The sequence below is a fragment of the Bufo bufo genome, chromosome 3 (genome assembly GCF_905171765.1).
Source record: "Bufo bufo chromosome 3, aBufBuf1.1, whole genome shotgun sequence".
NCBI lineage: Eukaryota > Metazoa > Chordata > Amphibia > Anura > Bufonidae > Bufo > Bufo bufo.
The window spans coordinates 145,751,055-145,768,153 of record NC_053391.1 but is presented as its reverse complement, the minus strand read 5'-3'; the positions used below and the strand labels follow the sequence as shown (position 1 = coordinate 145,768,153).

General features: G+C 44.4%; 1 protein-coding gene across 4 annotated transcripts in view; it reads right to left on the bottom strand.

Moving 5' to 3' along the window:
• Nucleotides 1–17,099, bottom strand: part of PHKA2 (phosphorylase kinase regulatory subunit alpha 2) — a 143,561-nt gene that overhangs the window by 19,221 nt on the left and 107,241 nt on the right. For all 4 annotated transcript variants that reach the window (XM_040423691.1, XM_040423693.1, XM_040423692.1 and 1 more), the window contains exons 23-28: nucleotides 12,742–12,898; nucleotides 12,566–12,645; nucleotides 9,486–9,564; nucleotides 8,166–8,295; nucleotides 7,762–7,863; nucleotides 5,807–5,925 (exon numbers count right to left, since the gene is read on the bottom strand). In XM_040423691.1, the coding sequence (XP_040279625.1) occupies nucleotides 5,807–5,925; nucleotides 7,762–7,863; nucleotides 8,166–8,295; nucleotides 9,486–9,564; nucleotides 12,566–12,645; nucleotides 12,742–12,898 (667 nt within the window). The remainder of the gene's footprint in view (nucleotides 1–5,806; nucleotides 5,926–7,761; nucleotides 7,864–8,165; nucleotides 8,296–9,485; nucleotides 9,565–12,565; nucleotides 12,646–12,741; nucleotides 12,899–17,099) is intronic.

Genomic DNA, 17,099 nt, shown 5'->3' with positions numbered 1-17,099 from the left:
CAACCATCTAGATAATCTAAAGTAAAGGAACAGATCAAGGCACTGCATGATCAAAATCTTCTGGACATCTGTCTATCCAGTTCAACCTGTTATCCTGCAAGTTGATCCAGAGGAAGGGGAAAAAAAAAACTTGTGAGGTAGAAGCCAATTTTCCTTACTTTAGGGGAAACTCTTTTAGTGAATTCACCATCACCACCTCCTCAGGCAGAGAGTTCCATAGTCTCACTGCTCTTACCGTAAAGAATCCTTTTCTATGTTTGTGTACAAACCTTCTTTCCTCCAGACGCAAACCTTAATACACAATTATTGGTCATCACCCAGGAGATTCCAATATCTCAATATACACATGTATACAAACAATAAAATGTGCTAAAATACATACAATGCAGTAATATATCAACATAATTACTGTGGACATGAGGGTAGGTGCACATACCGGATCATGGATCATCCTCAAAACTAAAAGAAACTCCACGTTTCAGAATATGCATTACATCAATTGCAGATGGCTGCGCTCTCTCATGACCGGCTTCCAGGTTGCTCTGATGCACATATGTGCAGAGCATACAGGCACCATATTTGAAAAGGGCATTTCCATGACAGTACATACAAAAACTACAGGAGTTATGGTCCCCACTCCCAAAGTCATGTTCCCCCCCAGGGGTCTTTCCCACAAGCCAAACACAGCGCTCACAAATGACACACCTATAAAGGCTTCTTATAATGTGCATAGACAGAGCCCACCGGCGCCATGTTTAAGAATGGAAATTCCTTGTTGGTGAACTGATAGCCCATGAACCCAGGCCGCTGGGGTATGACCATATATTAAATAATATGAGGGTATACCTCGGTATTATCAATTCTCCTCAATAAAGTAGCAGGATGTATAGTCTGTATTAAGTAGACGACTGGTGCCAGGAGAGGTTAAGATGAAGGATGGACCTCTCCGTTTCAACACATTTTGTTGAATGTGGACATCGCATTAGTCAACTAAGATTTAGGATAGCTGACTCAGTTCCTCCAATGCATTATAGGGAGAAGCTTTTGAAACAATGGGAATTATGGTGGATTAAGGAATTGGGTACTTTGAGCCCTAGAGGTTTAAATGTGGATTTTTGCCTCAAACCCTTTTTGTAACAAGGCTTAAGTGTTGATAGACAAGGTGTCTGTGCCCAAGAAATCTGAAGCATATGGTCAATAAATAATTCTCTCTGCTGTCTAGTAGGAACTTTATCATTTAATACAGTTGCAAGAAAAAGTATGTGAACCCTTTGGAATGATATGGATTTCTGCACAAATTGGTCATAAAATGTGATCTGATCTTCATCTAAGTCACAACAATAGAAAATCACAGTCTGCTTAACCTAATAACACACAAAGAATTAAATGTTACCATGTTTTTATTGAACACACCATGTAAACATTCACAGTGCAGGTGGAAAAAGTATGTGAACCCCTAGACTAATGACATCTCCAAGAGCCAATTGGAGTGAGGTGTCAGCCAACTGGAGTCCTATCAATGAGATTAGAGGTGTTGGTTACAGATGCCCTGCCCTATAGAAAACACACACCAGTTCTGGGTTTGCTTTTCACAAGAAGAATTGCCTGATGTGAATGATGCCTCGCAAAAAAGAGCTCTCAGAAGACCTACGATTAAGAATTGTTGAATTGCATAAAGCTGGAAAGGGTTATAAAAGGATCTCCAAAAGACTTGCTGTTCATCAGTCCACAGTAAGACAAATTGTCTATAAATGGAGAAAGTTCAGCACTGCTGCTACTCTCCCTAGGAGTGGCCGTCCTGTATAGATGACTGCAAAAGCACAGCGCAGACTGCTCAATGAGGTGAAGAAGAATCCTAGAGTGTCAGCTAAAAACTTACAAAAGTCTCTGGCATATGCTAACATCCCTGTTAGCGAATCTATGATACGTAAAACACTAAAGAAGAATGGATTTCATGGGAGGATACCACAGAGGAAGCCACTGCTCTCCCAAAAAAACATTGCTACACGTTTACAGTTTGCACAAGAGCACCTGGATGTTCCACAGCAGTACTGGCAAAATATTCTGTGGACAGATGAAACCAAAGTTGAGTTGTTTGGAAGAAACACACAACACTATGTGAGGAGAAAAAGAGGCACAGCACACCAACATCAAAACCTCATCCCAACTGTGAAGTATGGTGGTGGGGGGCATCATGGCTTGGGGCTGCTTTGCTGCGTCAGGACCTGGATGGATTGCTATCATTGAAGGAAAAATGAATTCCCAAGTTTATCAAGACATTTTGCAGGAGAATGTAAGGCCATCTGTCCACCAGCTGAAGCTCAACAGAAGATGGGTGTTGCAACAGGACAACGACCCAAAGCATAGAAGTAAATCAACAACAGAATGGCTTAAACAGAAGAAAATACACCTTCTGGAGTGGCCCAGTCAGAGTCCTGACCTCAACCCAATTAAGATGCTGTGGCATGACCTCAAGAAAGCGATTCACACCAGACATCCCAAGAATATTGCTGAACTGAAACAGTTCTGTAAAGAGGAATGGTCAAGAATTACTCCTCACCGTTGTGCACGTCTGATCTGCAACTACAGGAAACGTTTGGTTGAAGTTATTGCTGCCAAAGGAGGTTCAACCAGTTATTAAATCCAAGGGTTCACATACCTTTTCCACCTGCACTGTGAATGTTCACATGGTGTGTTCAATAAAAACATGGTAACATTTAATTCTTTGTGTGTTATTAGTTTAAGCAGACTGTGATTGTCTATTGTTGTGACTTAGATGAAGATCAGATCACATTTTATGATCAATTTGTGCAGAAATCCATATCATTCCAAAGGGTTCACATACTTTTTCTTGCAACTGTATATGGTCATACCCTAGCAGCCTGGGTTCATGGTGCTATCAGTTGACACACAGGGAATTCCCATCTTTAAATCTGGCTCAGGTGCACTCTGGGCACATGCGCATATAAGGCGCATTTATGAGAGGCCTTTAGGTGTGTCATTTGTGGGCACTGTGTTTGTTTGGCTTGTGGGAAAGCCCTTATGCTGCATATGTGCAACCTAGGAGCGCGTCATGAGAGAGCGCTATTGATGATGTAGTGCATATGCTGAAACCCGTGGAGGTTCTTTTATTTTTGAGGATGATCCATGATACAGCATGTGCGATCAAACAACGTGATCCGCTATGTGTCTACCATCATGTGTCCACAGGATTTCATTTGATATATTACTGCATTGTATGTGTTTTAGCACAATTTATTCTTTGTATACATGTGTTATCATGGTGTATAATGAGATATGGAATCTCCTGGGTGAGGCACAGTAACACATACTGTACACTACATTTTGGTATAAGTTTTAAACGCAAAGTCTGGAGGTCATAGGGCCGCGTAGAAAGCTACGTCTGGGCCCTCCACTTATCTGTCAATGACTTTACATGTAAAAAAAACATGCCAGACAGAATCTATACAGAAGGTTGTAACAGCCGCCTTCACAGCTTGGCCGCTGCATTTTAAAGAAGTAAAAATCTATGCGGTTGCCATCCTCTTGCATTTTTTCAGTTTAGCATGTGAACCCAATCATTTGCTCGGTTACTATGGCAACAAGCACTTAGGAGTAATCTACGAAAGTATTCCCCACGGGATTTGCCGTACCTTCACTGTACAAGGTTGGCTACACTGTTATGTACAAAGAGACATCACCAGCATCTCAACATAGTAATAGCAGCAGGAACATCTGTGAAACTGCATAAACTATAAACCAAAAAATATCAATACCTTAAAGGGGTTATGCAATGACTGATGTAAACATTATTTTTTTTATCAGACCTCATATAGAACATGACAATCTCTTTCTACCAAAGCTAGAACCAGCCCTGTACCTCACATGGGTCCAGAGATGTCCCCACTCATTGCTCCAGTTGCTCTGTTAGACATATTTCAGGATGGTTGCTCAGGGGGCTTGTCTTTTCCAATGTTGCTCTTTGCCTGTAACAGCCACAGCTTCGGGTGGCAGTTGAAGACTTAAACTGAGCATGTTCGACCAGCTCAGTGAGGTGGCCAAGAAATAAAGAAAGAACAAACAGCAGGTGGCGCTATACAGATACATTTTATTGAATAACTTACTAGCTATACTAAATTTGTAATTACATGCAATTACAAAAGTATTCAGATCCAGGTGCTGATTCGAAAAATATAGAACATTTTTTGTGGCACAACCCTTTTAAAGAGGACCTTTCATGTTTTTTTATTAATTGAGATAAATACCTTTAGTTGTGGGGTACCCCATGCTGATGCTGCCACCCTGCCTGATTTTTTTAAATATCGCTCCTATGCCCCGCGGTCCCCCCCCCTCCCCCCTGCACTTTTCTCGCTCAGTATGCTTTTGAGACCTAATTGTTTAAAATGTTGTTTATGTTATGGTATATAGAACTTTCTAATTCTTGGTCCTTACCAATACCAGATATTTCCCTACTTTTGCACACTAGAAAAAAAATAAATTCTGCACCGCCCTATTCCAAGAGCCACAACTTATATTTCCACCAACAAAACTATGAGTTATATTTTCCAGTGCGAGGTACATGTAACTCATTTTTTTAGAGAAGTGGTTAATGGTTTTTTTGGGATTATCTTTTATGTCACTCATGAAAATATTTTAGCTATGTTAGAGGAGTTGTAAAAAAAAATGCAGTAGTACCAAATATGTATATTTTACATTTTATTATTATTTTTTTTACTTTCCCTATTTTTGCACTGGCAAAATGGATTAAATGGATAAAAATAAAATATCCATTACAGGACCAAGAACTGGAGACCTGCCCCTTGTTTTAAAAAGTTTATCCTGTTTGTCAAGTTTATCAAACAACACTTTTAATTTTTTTAAATAAACTTTAATTACCGGTAACTATATTCCACTGTGGGAATTACCAACGCACTCCTCCGGTATTTACAGTACTACACTGGAATACTCCTGTACTGAAGTGCATTACTGAAGAGTTTTCCTGACACCATTGATGGGGTGACAGGGGGAGCCCCTTCACTCTGTTAGACTCTTGGGATGCTGCAGTTGCTACTGACTGCAGTATGTATGGGGTAGGACAGGAAGATCTCTAATCCTGGACATTACAGCACAATGTTGGCTGTTAGTTTCATCTGGCACCCGCGCTGGTGATGTTGCAGGCACAACTCCTGTGCTCACACCACTAACATGACACAATTGTAAGGTAGTTCACAGGAAAGGCTCACTTACCATGATGTACTGTTACACCAAAGGGTGGGAAAGGGTTAAAATGAAAGACCAAACATTTTGTGTGGATAGCAAGAGGAGGAAATGTCTGAAACACTCATACCATTACTGCTGCACAAAGCTTTACAAGAAGTTGTAATTTTTAATGGGGTTCTTCAGGAATTACATATTGATGATCTATCCTCAGGATAGGTCACCAATATGAGATCAGCAGGGGTCCGACTCCTGAGAACCCCGCCGATCATTGGTATGAAGAGGCCACAGCACTCCGTGAGCACTTAGGCTTCTTCCTAGGCCATGTGATATCACGTTCATCAGACATATGGCCTAGTCCTAGCTTAGTCCCATTCAAGTGAATGGGGCTAAGCTGCAATACCAAGCACAGCCGCTATCAAATGGATGAGCTCACGAGAGCGCCGCACTTCCTCAAACAAATGAGTGGTGGGGGGAGTTGGACCCCCACCAATCTCATATTGATGACCTATCCGGAGATATGTAAATCCCAAAGAACCCCTTTAAATAAGTGTCCAGCTGTTTGGAGGTGAAACAATACTAAACTCACCTGTTTCATTTCACTTCGTAGCCGAATAATGCCGCTCCTTTCAGTCTTCGTGGCACCCGTGTGTCCCATCTCATGAATGGAGATGGCTGGACTGGTTGCACATGATTGAACTGGTCGCACTTAACAAACAAGAAAGAAATCTAAATATCTGGAATAACTTTCTCACTACAACAAACATTTACAGATATCAGAGCCAAACCAGTGGGAATGCTTTATGAACTTTCCCTATTGAACATCTGATACTGCCAGGGGAACTGTATCACTGTGTAGTGCATTGCCCTAGATGGGTCTGAAGAGAGTGAAAGACGTCCTTTGTTATCAGCCCACTGCTATGGCTCATAGACGTCCTTTTATTTCTCGGTTACTTGGATTATTTAAAAGTTGCTGTCTATTGTACAAATTTGTCTAGTGACCTGTAGAAAGTCTAATGCTAGGAAAACTATTTCCTAGCCCTGCATTCCCTTCCCTACTCTAAGGGTACTTTCACACTAGCGGCAGGACGGATCTGACAGGCTGTTCACCCTGTCGGATCCCGTCCTGCCGCTATTTCGCCGTGCCGTCGGACTACAGCTCCGTCCCCATTGACTATAATGGGGACGGGGCGGAGCTCCAGCGCAGCATGGCAGTGCGCGGTGAGAGGCCGCCGGACTAAAAAGTCGGACATGCAGTCGTTTTAGTCCGGCGGCCTGTCGCCAGGCACTGCCTTGCTGTGCCGGAGCTCCATCCCCGTCCCCATTATAGTCAAGGGGGACGGAGCGGCGGTGCGGCGAAATAGTGGCAGGACGGATCCGACAGGGTGAACAGCCTGTCGGATCCGTCCTGTTGCTAGTGTGAAAGTACCCTTAAGAAAGCCAGCTTTTATATACTGGCCTTCAACAACCCAAACGGAGGAGCAGCAGCTTCTGGATGCAGTAACAAAGTATGATACATGTGTTTGGTGCAGTTGCTGAATATTTGAACTCTTTGCCATTAGCAAAATCGGGCTGCCAATGGAAAACCACAATCTCTGCGATGACAAAATACTATTATTAGGGGGTTTTCTGGGATCCGCACACCCACCTTCATGTAGGAGTAGGTTTGTAATATGGTTAGCATTCTGAAGTTGCATGGATGACTGCAAACTCCTGAATCCATTTCATCTGCACATGCACTATGCAGAAGAGCAGTTCTGACCCCGTCCACAACAGAAGTGACATCCTGTCCATGGCCCAGGCCAGAAACGTGGTAAAGTACGGGACAGTGGCAGAAGCTGGATTTATAGAGGATGAGCGCAACATGACCGGGTTCCTGGGAGACCAGCCTGCACAACTTTGGAACAGTAACTATATTACAAACTTTCGCCAACAGATGTGTTCTGTGAAATTAAGGTGGATTTTAGGGATCCACTGGGTGCCAGAAAACCCCTTTAACTGTTGCCAAGTTAGTAGGTATATTTAGAACCCATTGGGACACGATATTATGGGCTGCACAAGTGCTAATGGTATTAAAAAGATATACTGTGATATACAGTCTTAATTTGTTCTGGGATGACTATTGCAACTTAAGACCATAACTCTATGGAAAACTTGGTTCTGAAGCCCTCAAATTTTTACCCAGAATACAAAATAAAGATAAAACATAAGCAGCTACAACCACTATCTATAAAAAGCAACTCCTTACATTTAAAATTCAGAACAAATTGATGGATCCTGGTGAGTCAGTATGACTGTACAGATATAGAGCAGTACGGGACATAGAGCCAGTCAGCGGATTTACACTACATGTCCCCAGGGTGATGCTTGGATATACCAGTGAAATGTGCATGCTGATCGGCTGGATCTCCCCTGTCAAATAAAATGCTCAACTGACCTTCACCATCCCTGGACTTGTAAACTGAATGTGCTTTTAGGTTAGGCCATTGTGCATTAAAAATATTATAACCTTATCATCATTGCAAATATTCAGAATTCACTTACCACTACGTTCCACACCAAATTCTTTCCCAGTCAGAATATGATGAAGAAGATTCTTCATGTCAAAAGGGCTAAGACTCATCAAACTTTCTGAGGCTTCTTCACCTGAAAATAAAGTTCAAAAAGAGGATATGAAGAGTACAGATTATACCATACAGTGCTGTACATACTGGATATGACACAATGGGTTGACAACGAGTAGAGATGGTTAATAGGTGAAGGTAGATGGATGGGTTATCTCCATATTATACTGGAAGGTCATAGGGTTTTCGTAAGCTCTGTGAATGGACAACTTTGCCCTGTATGTAGTACCTACAGTATGTAGTTCATATTCAGCAGTCATTATGCATACATTTTACCAGCATTGAATATGTTCTTCCTAGATAAAGGTTTGAAAGGTCTTTCACCTGAACAGTTCAAGCTGCATGCAAGCTCTGTGGCCATCACCTGGATGATGAGGCCAATACGCAGTCTGAGCATCTCTCCAAAGACACTGGGCTGAGATCTGACATGCATGGCCAGATACAGCATTATTTCCTAGGAAAGAAAAATGGAGGACGCTATGTGTTATTATTCTTTTCCACTATTGGTGTTCACCCTTAAAGGGTCACTGAGTTTTGGTAAAAACTGTCAGAGATATATCAAAAGTTTTGATTAGTGGGGGTAGCCCTGAGACCCATAAGATCGCTAGAACCAGGAGAGAGAAGCACTCGCACATCGCGCTCTCTCTCCTTACTGCAGAGGACAGGATTAGGCCTCATGCACACAGCCGTTCAGCAATTGCGGTCCCCAATGTACGGGCAACATCCGTGCAGCGGGCCGGACCCATTCAATTTGAATGGGTCTGTGGTCTGTCCGCACTGCAAAAAAAATATGACATGTCATATTTATTTGCAGTGCGGAAAAACTGAAAGAAACACAGCGGAAGCACTCCGTAGTGCTTCCGGTGTTCCGTTCCGTGACTCCGTTCCGCATCTCCGAAATTGCGGACCCATTCAAGTGAATGGGTCTGCATCCATGATGTACACGGCCGGCGGCCGTGGATTGCCGACCCGCCGTTTGCATGAGGCCTTAAGATGGGCCCATAGACCTCTATTGAGGCCATCTCCTGCAGTAAGGGAAAGATATGTGCACGCTTCTCTCTCCTCGTTTAAGCGATCAATAGGGGTCTTTGCGCTCAGACCCCCATCGATCAAAACTTTTGACATCTCTATGAATATCAAAAGTTTTATAAAATCTTAGTAACCCTTTAAAGTCTCAAGTATTTGAGGTCATGTAACATTTCTATCCAAAAACACTACTTGTAAAATACAGTATGACCCATATTTAAAAAAAGAAGAAAAAAAAATGACTTGCTCCAAATTTATTGACAGGCACATACAATGCATTTGAGACCGCCTAAAAGTCAGAAAATAATCTAAACCTAACATGAAAATCCAAATTTGTGCGATTTTCTGGCTTTCCAGTTAAAGCTTACACCTGTAGTCTACAGACACTCCATAATACCCATGCCAGTTTCTCCATTCTTTTCAAAACTACCAAGTGCTGAGAAAAGTTTCAAGTTAGGCAAATGTATGGCGACCACCATGATTTGCAACCTATTAAGGGACAGTTTACACCAAAAACTGACATCGCGTAATACATTTGGGCCTATATATGCCAATGTATTATGACTTTATCCTAATTTTCTAGACTGTCTGAGAGACAGTTCTCAAACCAAGTCTTACCTGTGTCAGCACAGCAATGCTAATATCTTGCCCACTTGCTTCATAGATCAGACGAGTCAATTCATCTGGAGGCAAAGGTCTATGGTAAAAATAATCGCAGTTTTATGCATGTACTGTATTTATCGTAATATAACTCCATTCATGACTTTAGGTTTCTACGTTGTTTGGAGACTCCCGTCACATTAAAGAACTGCACTAACAGCAATTCCTTAGAACAGAAACAGCAACTAGCCCAGTTACAAGGCCATGAGTATGTATTCCAGAACTAGGATTATGATATACAGTGGTGCTTAAAAGTTTGTGAACCCTTCATCATTTTCTATTTTTCTGAATAAATTTGACCTAAAACTGTATTGGTTTTTCACAAACGTCCTAAAAGTAGGTAAAGGTAACCAAATAAATAAAAAAAATTGTCAAAAATATTAAACTTGGTAATTTATTTATGAAGGAAAATGATCCAATATCACATGTCTGTGAGTGGCAAAACTATGTGAACCTTTGCTTTCAGTATCTGGTGTGACCTCCTTGTGCAGAAATAACTTTAACTAAATGTTTCCGGTAATTGTTCATTAGTCCTGCACATTGGCTTGGACGAATTTTAGTCCATTCCTCCATGCAAAACAGTTTCAACTCTGTTATGTTGGCGAGTTTGCTCTCACTTCTGGTTCTTCCATAACATTTCTATTTGATTTAAAGGGTTGTAAAAGAATGTTTTTTTTGCAAAACCCCGATTTGTCCGGACCTGTAAAGGAAAGGTGACTTACCTGCTTTCTGGCACCGTCTCCCTGGTACTTTTCCTGCAGGCTTGCGAAGCTCAGCTTGGCTCCCTCAATGTGAACATCTGGTTTGACACTGCCGCAGCCAAGACTGAATCCACTTGCGTCATGTGACCATTCGTCATGACTTAAAGGGGTTCTCCGGGAATTAAGAAACTGAAAATACTTAATTAATTCATTATAAATATATTCCCAAATATCTTACATTAATTATAATGGCTCGTGTTGTCTGGGGAGCAATCATTAGGAGAAACAAAATGGCCGCTGTCCTATTAGGACACATAAAACCTGTCCTAGTCAGACAGCAGGAAAAGTTATTTTACAACACTGAGGTAAAGAGCTGCCTCATCCTCCTCTCTGCTTGTCAGGGATTATGATCCTGAATACAGATGATAAACTCTTCAGCTGAATCTCTGTGGGAATGGAGTTCATGAGCAGATGTACAGAGAGGAGGTGGGGATGTGGCTGATGAGCAGTAGCACTTGTATACAATCTCCATTACCACAATCTGTCCTGTCCGTTCTCTCTGTACTTCATATCTCCTCATCAACTCCATTCCTACAGAGATTCAGCTGAAGATCTTCTCATCTGTATTCAGGATAATAATCCCTGACAAGTAGGAGAGGAGGACGAGGCAGCTCCTTACCTCAGTGTACTGAAGTAACTTGTCCTCCTGTGTAATTAGGACAGGTTTTGTGTGTACTAATAGGACAGCGGCCATTTTGTTTCTCCTAATGATTTCTCCCTAGACAAAAAAACAAGCCATTATAACTAATGAAAGGTATTTGGGAATGTATTTATAATAAAGTAATATTTAATTATTCCCGGAGAACCCCTTTAAGGGAAGCTGGTCACCTGCATGGCCAGTTATTTAGCTGCAGCAATGTGAAAAATGGATGTTGACATCGAGGGAGCCCAGTGGAGCATTGAAGGAGAAAGAGCAGAGAGCCGGCGCTGGGAAGCAGGTAAGTGATCTTTCCTTTAAAGGTCCGGACAAATTGGGGGGTTTGCCCCCCATTCTTGCACATCTCCTTTCCTGACCATTCCAAAATGTACTCTTCTTTAACCATTCTTTGGTAGAATTTCTTTTGTGCTTATGGTCATTATATTGTTGCATGACAATTTCCCTTAGAATTTTCTGGTATAATTTAGACTTCATTGTTCTATCAATGATGGCAAGCCGTCCTGGCCCAGATGCAGCAAAGCACCACTATGTTGATTAGATGAGGATTTTATGTTGAAATGCAGTTCGTTTTCCTTTCTCCAACCATACCACTTCCCATTAAAATAAAAAAGTTCTATTTTGGTCTCCACTGTCCACAAAACATTGTTTGAATAGTCTTCTGGCTTGTTCAGGTGATTTAGCAAACTGCAGACGGGCAGCAATGTTCTTTTTGGAAAGCAGAGACTTTCTCCTTGCAATCCTGCCCTGCAGCCCATTGTTTTTCAGTGTTTAGAGATTACATTGGGTCAGGGTTGCCAACCTGAATTTTTCTTTTTTCTTATTTAAAAATCACCAATGTGAATGTGTAGGTCTGGGGTACTGCAAATGCATTAGAAGACTTTAGTGTGAGCCATAAAATGATGAAAATTACAATCACAATGACCAGGTCAAGTCCCACCAGCCTAAAAAAAAAAAAAAAAATCACAGACAACTATTTTCTTTTTTCTGACGCTGGAAAAGTGCCCCATTTTTACAGACTGTCCAGGAATTTCTGGACGGCTGGAAAAACCCCCTTGGGTTTCTTTCTGACCTCACAGACTATTACACACCTCGCTGTTGGTTGACCACTCCTGGGGAGGGTAATAATGACCTTGAATTTCTTCATTTGGACACCATCTGTCTGACTGTTGATTGGTGGAGTCCAAACTCTTCAGAGATGCTTTTGTAACCTTTCCAGCCTGATGAGCATCAACAACTCTTCTTCTGAGGTCCTCAGAAATCTCCTTTGTTCGTGCCATTGTGAACTTTCACAAACGTGTTGTAAATGTCAGACTTTGTTAGATCCCTGTTCTTTAAATAAAACAGGTCGCCCACTCACACCCATTGATTAAAAACATCTATCAGCTAATCCTAAAAGTTCACATACCTTTGCCACTCACAGACATGTGGTATTGGACATTTTCCCTAATAAATAAATGACTAAGTAATATTTTTGACTCATTTGTTTGATTTTATTATCTTTATCTGATTTTAGAATTTATGTGAAAATCTGATGTACTTTTAGGTCATAAATATAGAGAATTCTGAAGGGTTGCCAAACTTTCAAGCACCACTGTATGATGTTAGGGGTTTACACTTACGCTGTAATTGTCTTCTCTCGAGGTTCAGGGGGCAACCCCACGGTTAGCTGCTTTTGATGTGAAAGGATTATAGTGCATGCCTATTGAAAAAAAAGGGATTTTAGGAACTACATCAAGTCCTGTCTCTTTTTGGAGTATCCAGTAAAGGGTGACATGAAAATGATTATTTATCATACCTCTGCCAGAACTTCCATTCTCTTCTTCAGTAAACCAGAGATGTAGCGGATCAGACCCCATTCTCGGTTGTGGCCTGCTTTGTTATACAGTTCGCTTAGCAGACAGCGAACTGTTACTCCACTGTGGTCATTCAGATTAGTGTCCCAGTCTAGGCCTCTATACACAAAAATTAATGAACGGGTTAAATGACATGTTTCATATGCAAAAAGATAAGCTAATATTTATTAGCAGCGTGTACGGAGTAGTGAATACATAGTCCGATTTAAAGCTTGATCTGAGGACTAGACAACAGTAGGGTTTAGTGCTGTACAGTCCTATCCTAATCCTACTTTTAATGACCTGTACATTAGAAAGGTGATAAGAGCATGATAGGTGAGGGTCTGGCCTCTGGGAATATGTCCATAGTTTCAGATGGTACAGATCATTTTTATGACTGGTACCAGAAGTGGGAACTTGAGTCCCCTCATTTGTGGCAATGTGAATGATGTGGAGAGCAGATTTAAAGGGGTTTTCCAGGAGTAAAATATTGATGACTTATGAACAGTATTAAATCAGTAGGAGTAGAGGCCAGTGATGTCAAGTTCATTGGCCACATGGCCTATGTGCAGCTTCAAATGAATGAGCTTGGCCTGCAATACCAAGCACAGCCACAATCAAATGTACAGCGCTGTGTTTGGTATGCTGTGAGAAGGCCGCCAGGAGTCAGACCCCCTCCATTCTGACATGGATGACCTATCCTGAGTAGTGTTGAGCGAACTTCTGTTTTAAGTTCGGCGTCTAAAGTTCGGCTTCCGGTTAGCGGAGAATCCCGATATGGATTCCGAATTCCGTTGTGGTCCGTGGTAGCGGAATCAATAATCGGCCATTATTGATTCTGCTACCACGGACCACAACGGAATTTGGAATCCATATCGGGATTCTCCGCTAACAGAAGTTCGCTCAACACTAATCCTGAGGATAAGTTATCAATATTGTACTCTTGAAAAACCTTTTTAAATAGGGTAGTATATTATGGAGAAAGAGCCACTTTAGTTGTGGGATGAACCCTTTAAAACACCATCCAATATAACTGGCCCTCAGTTAAGCCTCTTGCGCACGACCGTTGTGTGCCCGTGGCCGTATTGTGGCCCGCATACGGCCGGTCCGCAATACACGCGCACTGGCCCGTGTGCACTCTGCATCACGGATGCGGACACATTCACTTGAATGGGTCCGCAATCACGGAGATGCGGAACGGAAGCACGGATCGGAACCCCACGGAAGCACTACGGAGTGCTTCCGTGGTGTTTCTGTCCGTGCCTCCGCACCACCAAAAAATAGAACTTGTTCTATTTTTTTTCGGTGCGGACGGGTCATGGACCCTTTTAAGTTGAATGGGTCTTGATCCGTCCCAGACCGCAAATTGCTGTCCCCAATGCACAACGTTCGTGTGCAAGAGACCTTCGTTGAAAATAAACTACACTAAACTTTGTCAACTTCGATATTCAGATGCAGCAAATGTTAAGTTGACATTTAAAAGGGTTTTCTTACCCAAAAAATTCACTGGCCACAGAGGTGACCTGACTGGCTTCAGCGGTCACATGCCACTGTGCTGGGAGCAGGAGGGGGAGAGCAGTGGGGGAGATGCAGTGGCAGTATGGGAGCGGCAGGTGATCTGCTTCTTTTTTTTTTTTAACAGGCTTCAACCTTAATTTTTCCACTCAGAAAAAAGGAGACTTTTGTATTACTTACCAGTAAAGTCTCTTTCTCGCTCTTCCTTGGGGGACACAGGAAACCATGGGTATAGCTCTGCTCCCTAGGAGGCGTGACACTAAGCGAAAGCTGTAAGCCCCTCCTCCATCAGCTATACCCTTCAGCCTGGAGAAGAGACTGCCAGTTGCGTGTCCAAGTAGTGAAAGATAACCACCAACCGGAAAAAGAACTGTCGAGCCCCAACGGGGGCAACCAAGCCGGAACCACAACTGTAACCCAATGAAGGGCGGGTGCTGTGTCCCCCAAGGAAGAGCGAGAAAGAGACTTTACTGGTAAGTAATACAAAAGTCTCCTTTTCTCGCCCATATTCCTTGGGGGACACAGGAAACCATGGGACGTTCCAGAGCAGTCCCAGAAGGGAGGGACCAGAACAAACTCAACCAACACCAGAGGCATCAATCAACTGCCGCCTGCAACACCAGACGGCCTAAAGCAGCGTCAGCCGACGCATGAGTATGCACCCTGTAGAACTTGGTGAAGGTGTGCAAGGAGGACCAAGTGGCCACCTTGCAAATCTGCTCCGAAGAAGCCCGATTTCTCTGAGCCCAGGAAGCCCCGACCGCTCTAGTGGAGTGAGCGGTAACACCAAGGGGAGGAACCCTGCCCTTGGCGAGATAAGCCTCAGTAACAGCCATCTTGACAAAACGAGCGATAGCAACTTTGGATGCCGCCATCCCTCTGCGCGACCCTTCCGGGACCACAAAGAGCGAGTCAGTATGCCTGAAAGAGCTGGTTACTTCCAGGTAAATCTTGAGCGCCCTGACAACGTCCAGGCGATGAAGCTTCCTCTCCCGCGGATGGGAAGGGGAAGGACACAAAGAGGGAAGAACGATGTCCTCGTTCAGATGAAAGGCGGAGACCACCTTAGGAAGGAAGGAAGGAAGGGACCGGACGAAGAACCACCTTGTCCTGGTGGAACACTAGGAAAGGTTCCAGACAGGAGAGTGCAGCCAATTCGGACACCCTCCGAAGAGAGGTGATGGCTACAAGGAAAATAACCTTGCAGGACAGAAGTCGCAAGGAAACCGTCCGCAGAGGCTCGAAAGGAGAAGCCTGGAGCGCTGAGAGAACCAGGTTCAGGTCCCAGGGCGGTACCGGAGGGCGATACGGGGGAACCGCGTGAGCCACGCCCTGAAGGAAGGTCTTGACAGGACCAAGGGGGGCCAGTGGGCGCTGAAACAAAATGGACAGCGCAGATACCTGACCCTTCAAAGAACTAAGGCCTAGACCTTGGGCCAGTCCGCTCTGCAGGAAGGACAAAACGGTGGGGAGAGAAAAGCGGAGCGGAGGAATCCCCAGATCGGCACAGAACCCCAAAAAAGTCCTCCAGGTCCTATAATAGATCCTAGAAGAGGACGGCTTACGGGCGCAGATCATGGTGCGGACGACGTCCGCAGAAAAGCCCCTACGTGTCAGGACGGTGGTCTCAACAACCACGCCGTCAAACGTAGGGACCCTAAACGCGGGTGGAAGATCGGTCCCTGAGAGAGAAGATCTTCCCTGGCGGGCAGTGGCCAGGGCGCGTCTGCCAGGAGCAGCATGAGGTCGGCATACCAAGACCGGCGGGGCCAGTCCGGAGCGACCAGAATCACCGAGACGCCTTCCGCCGCGATCTTCCGAAGGACCTTGGGCAGGAGAGGGATGGGAGGGAATATGTATGGGCGCGCGAAGCCTCGCCAAGGAAGAACGAGGGCGTCGGCTCCGCAAGCTCCCGGATCCCTGGCCCTGGACAGATAGGCGGGGACCTTGTGATTGAATTTTGAGGCCATGAGGTCCACGTCCGGAATGCCCCAACGAAGGCAAATGGCCTCGAATACCTCCGGGTGAAGAGACCACTCGCCACCCCTGGAATAAAAATTGCAGATAGGGCCGGGACGTGGGCTTCCGCCCAACGGAGAATGCTGGTGACCTCCCGCATCGCTGCAGCGCTGCGAGTGCCCCCCTGGTGGTTTATGTACGCCACGGCCGTGGCGTTGTCTGATTGTACACGAACTGGATGACCCTTCAGCAGATGAGTCCAGTATCGTAGAGACAGAAGGGCCGCTCTCAGTTCCAGGACATTGATCGAGAGTTTGGACTCCGATGGAGACCAAATGCCCTGGACGGATCGGGGAGGAAACACGCCTCCCCAGCCCGAGAGACTGGCATCGGTTGTAACCACCAACCAGTTGAGTGGCAGAAAGGACCTGCCCAGAAGAGGGGACTGTAACCACCAGCGGAGAGATGACCGCACCGGAGATGAAAGATGGAAGGGATGATCCAGAGACTGCGGCGATTTGTCCCAGGAGGAGAGGATCGCCCGTTGGAGAGAGCGGGAGTGAAACTGCGCAAATGGGATCGCCTCGAAGCAGGCAACCATCTGCCCCAATACCCGCATGCAGAAGCGGAAGGACGGTCGACGGTGGAGAAGGAGACCCCGAACCGCCCCACGGAGGATCAGACGTTTTTCCGAGGGAAGACCTACCTCCGCCGCTCCCGTGTCTAAAAGCATTCCCAGGAAGACGAGTTGTCTGGAGGGGGGAAGGGAGGACTTGGGGAAGTTGATGACCCAACCGAACCTCGCCAGAGTCTCTAGAGTGAGATCCACGCTGGCAACCGCTTGAGA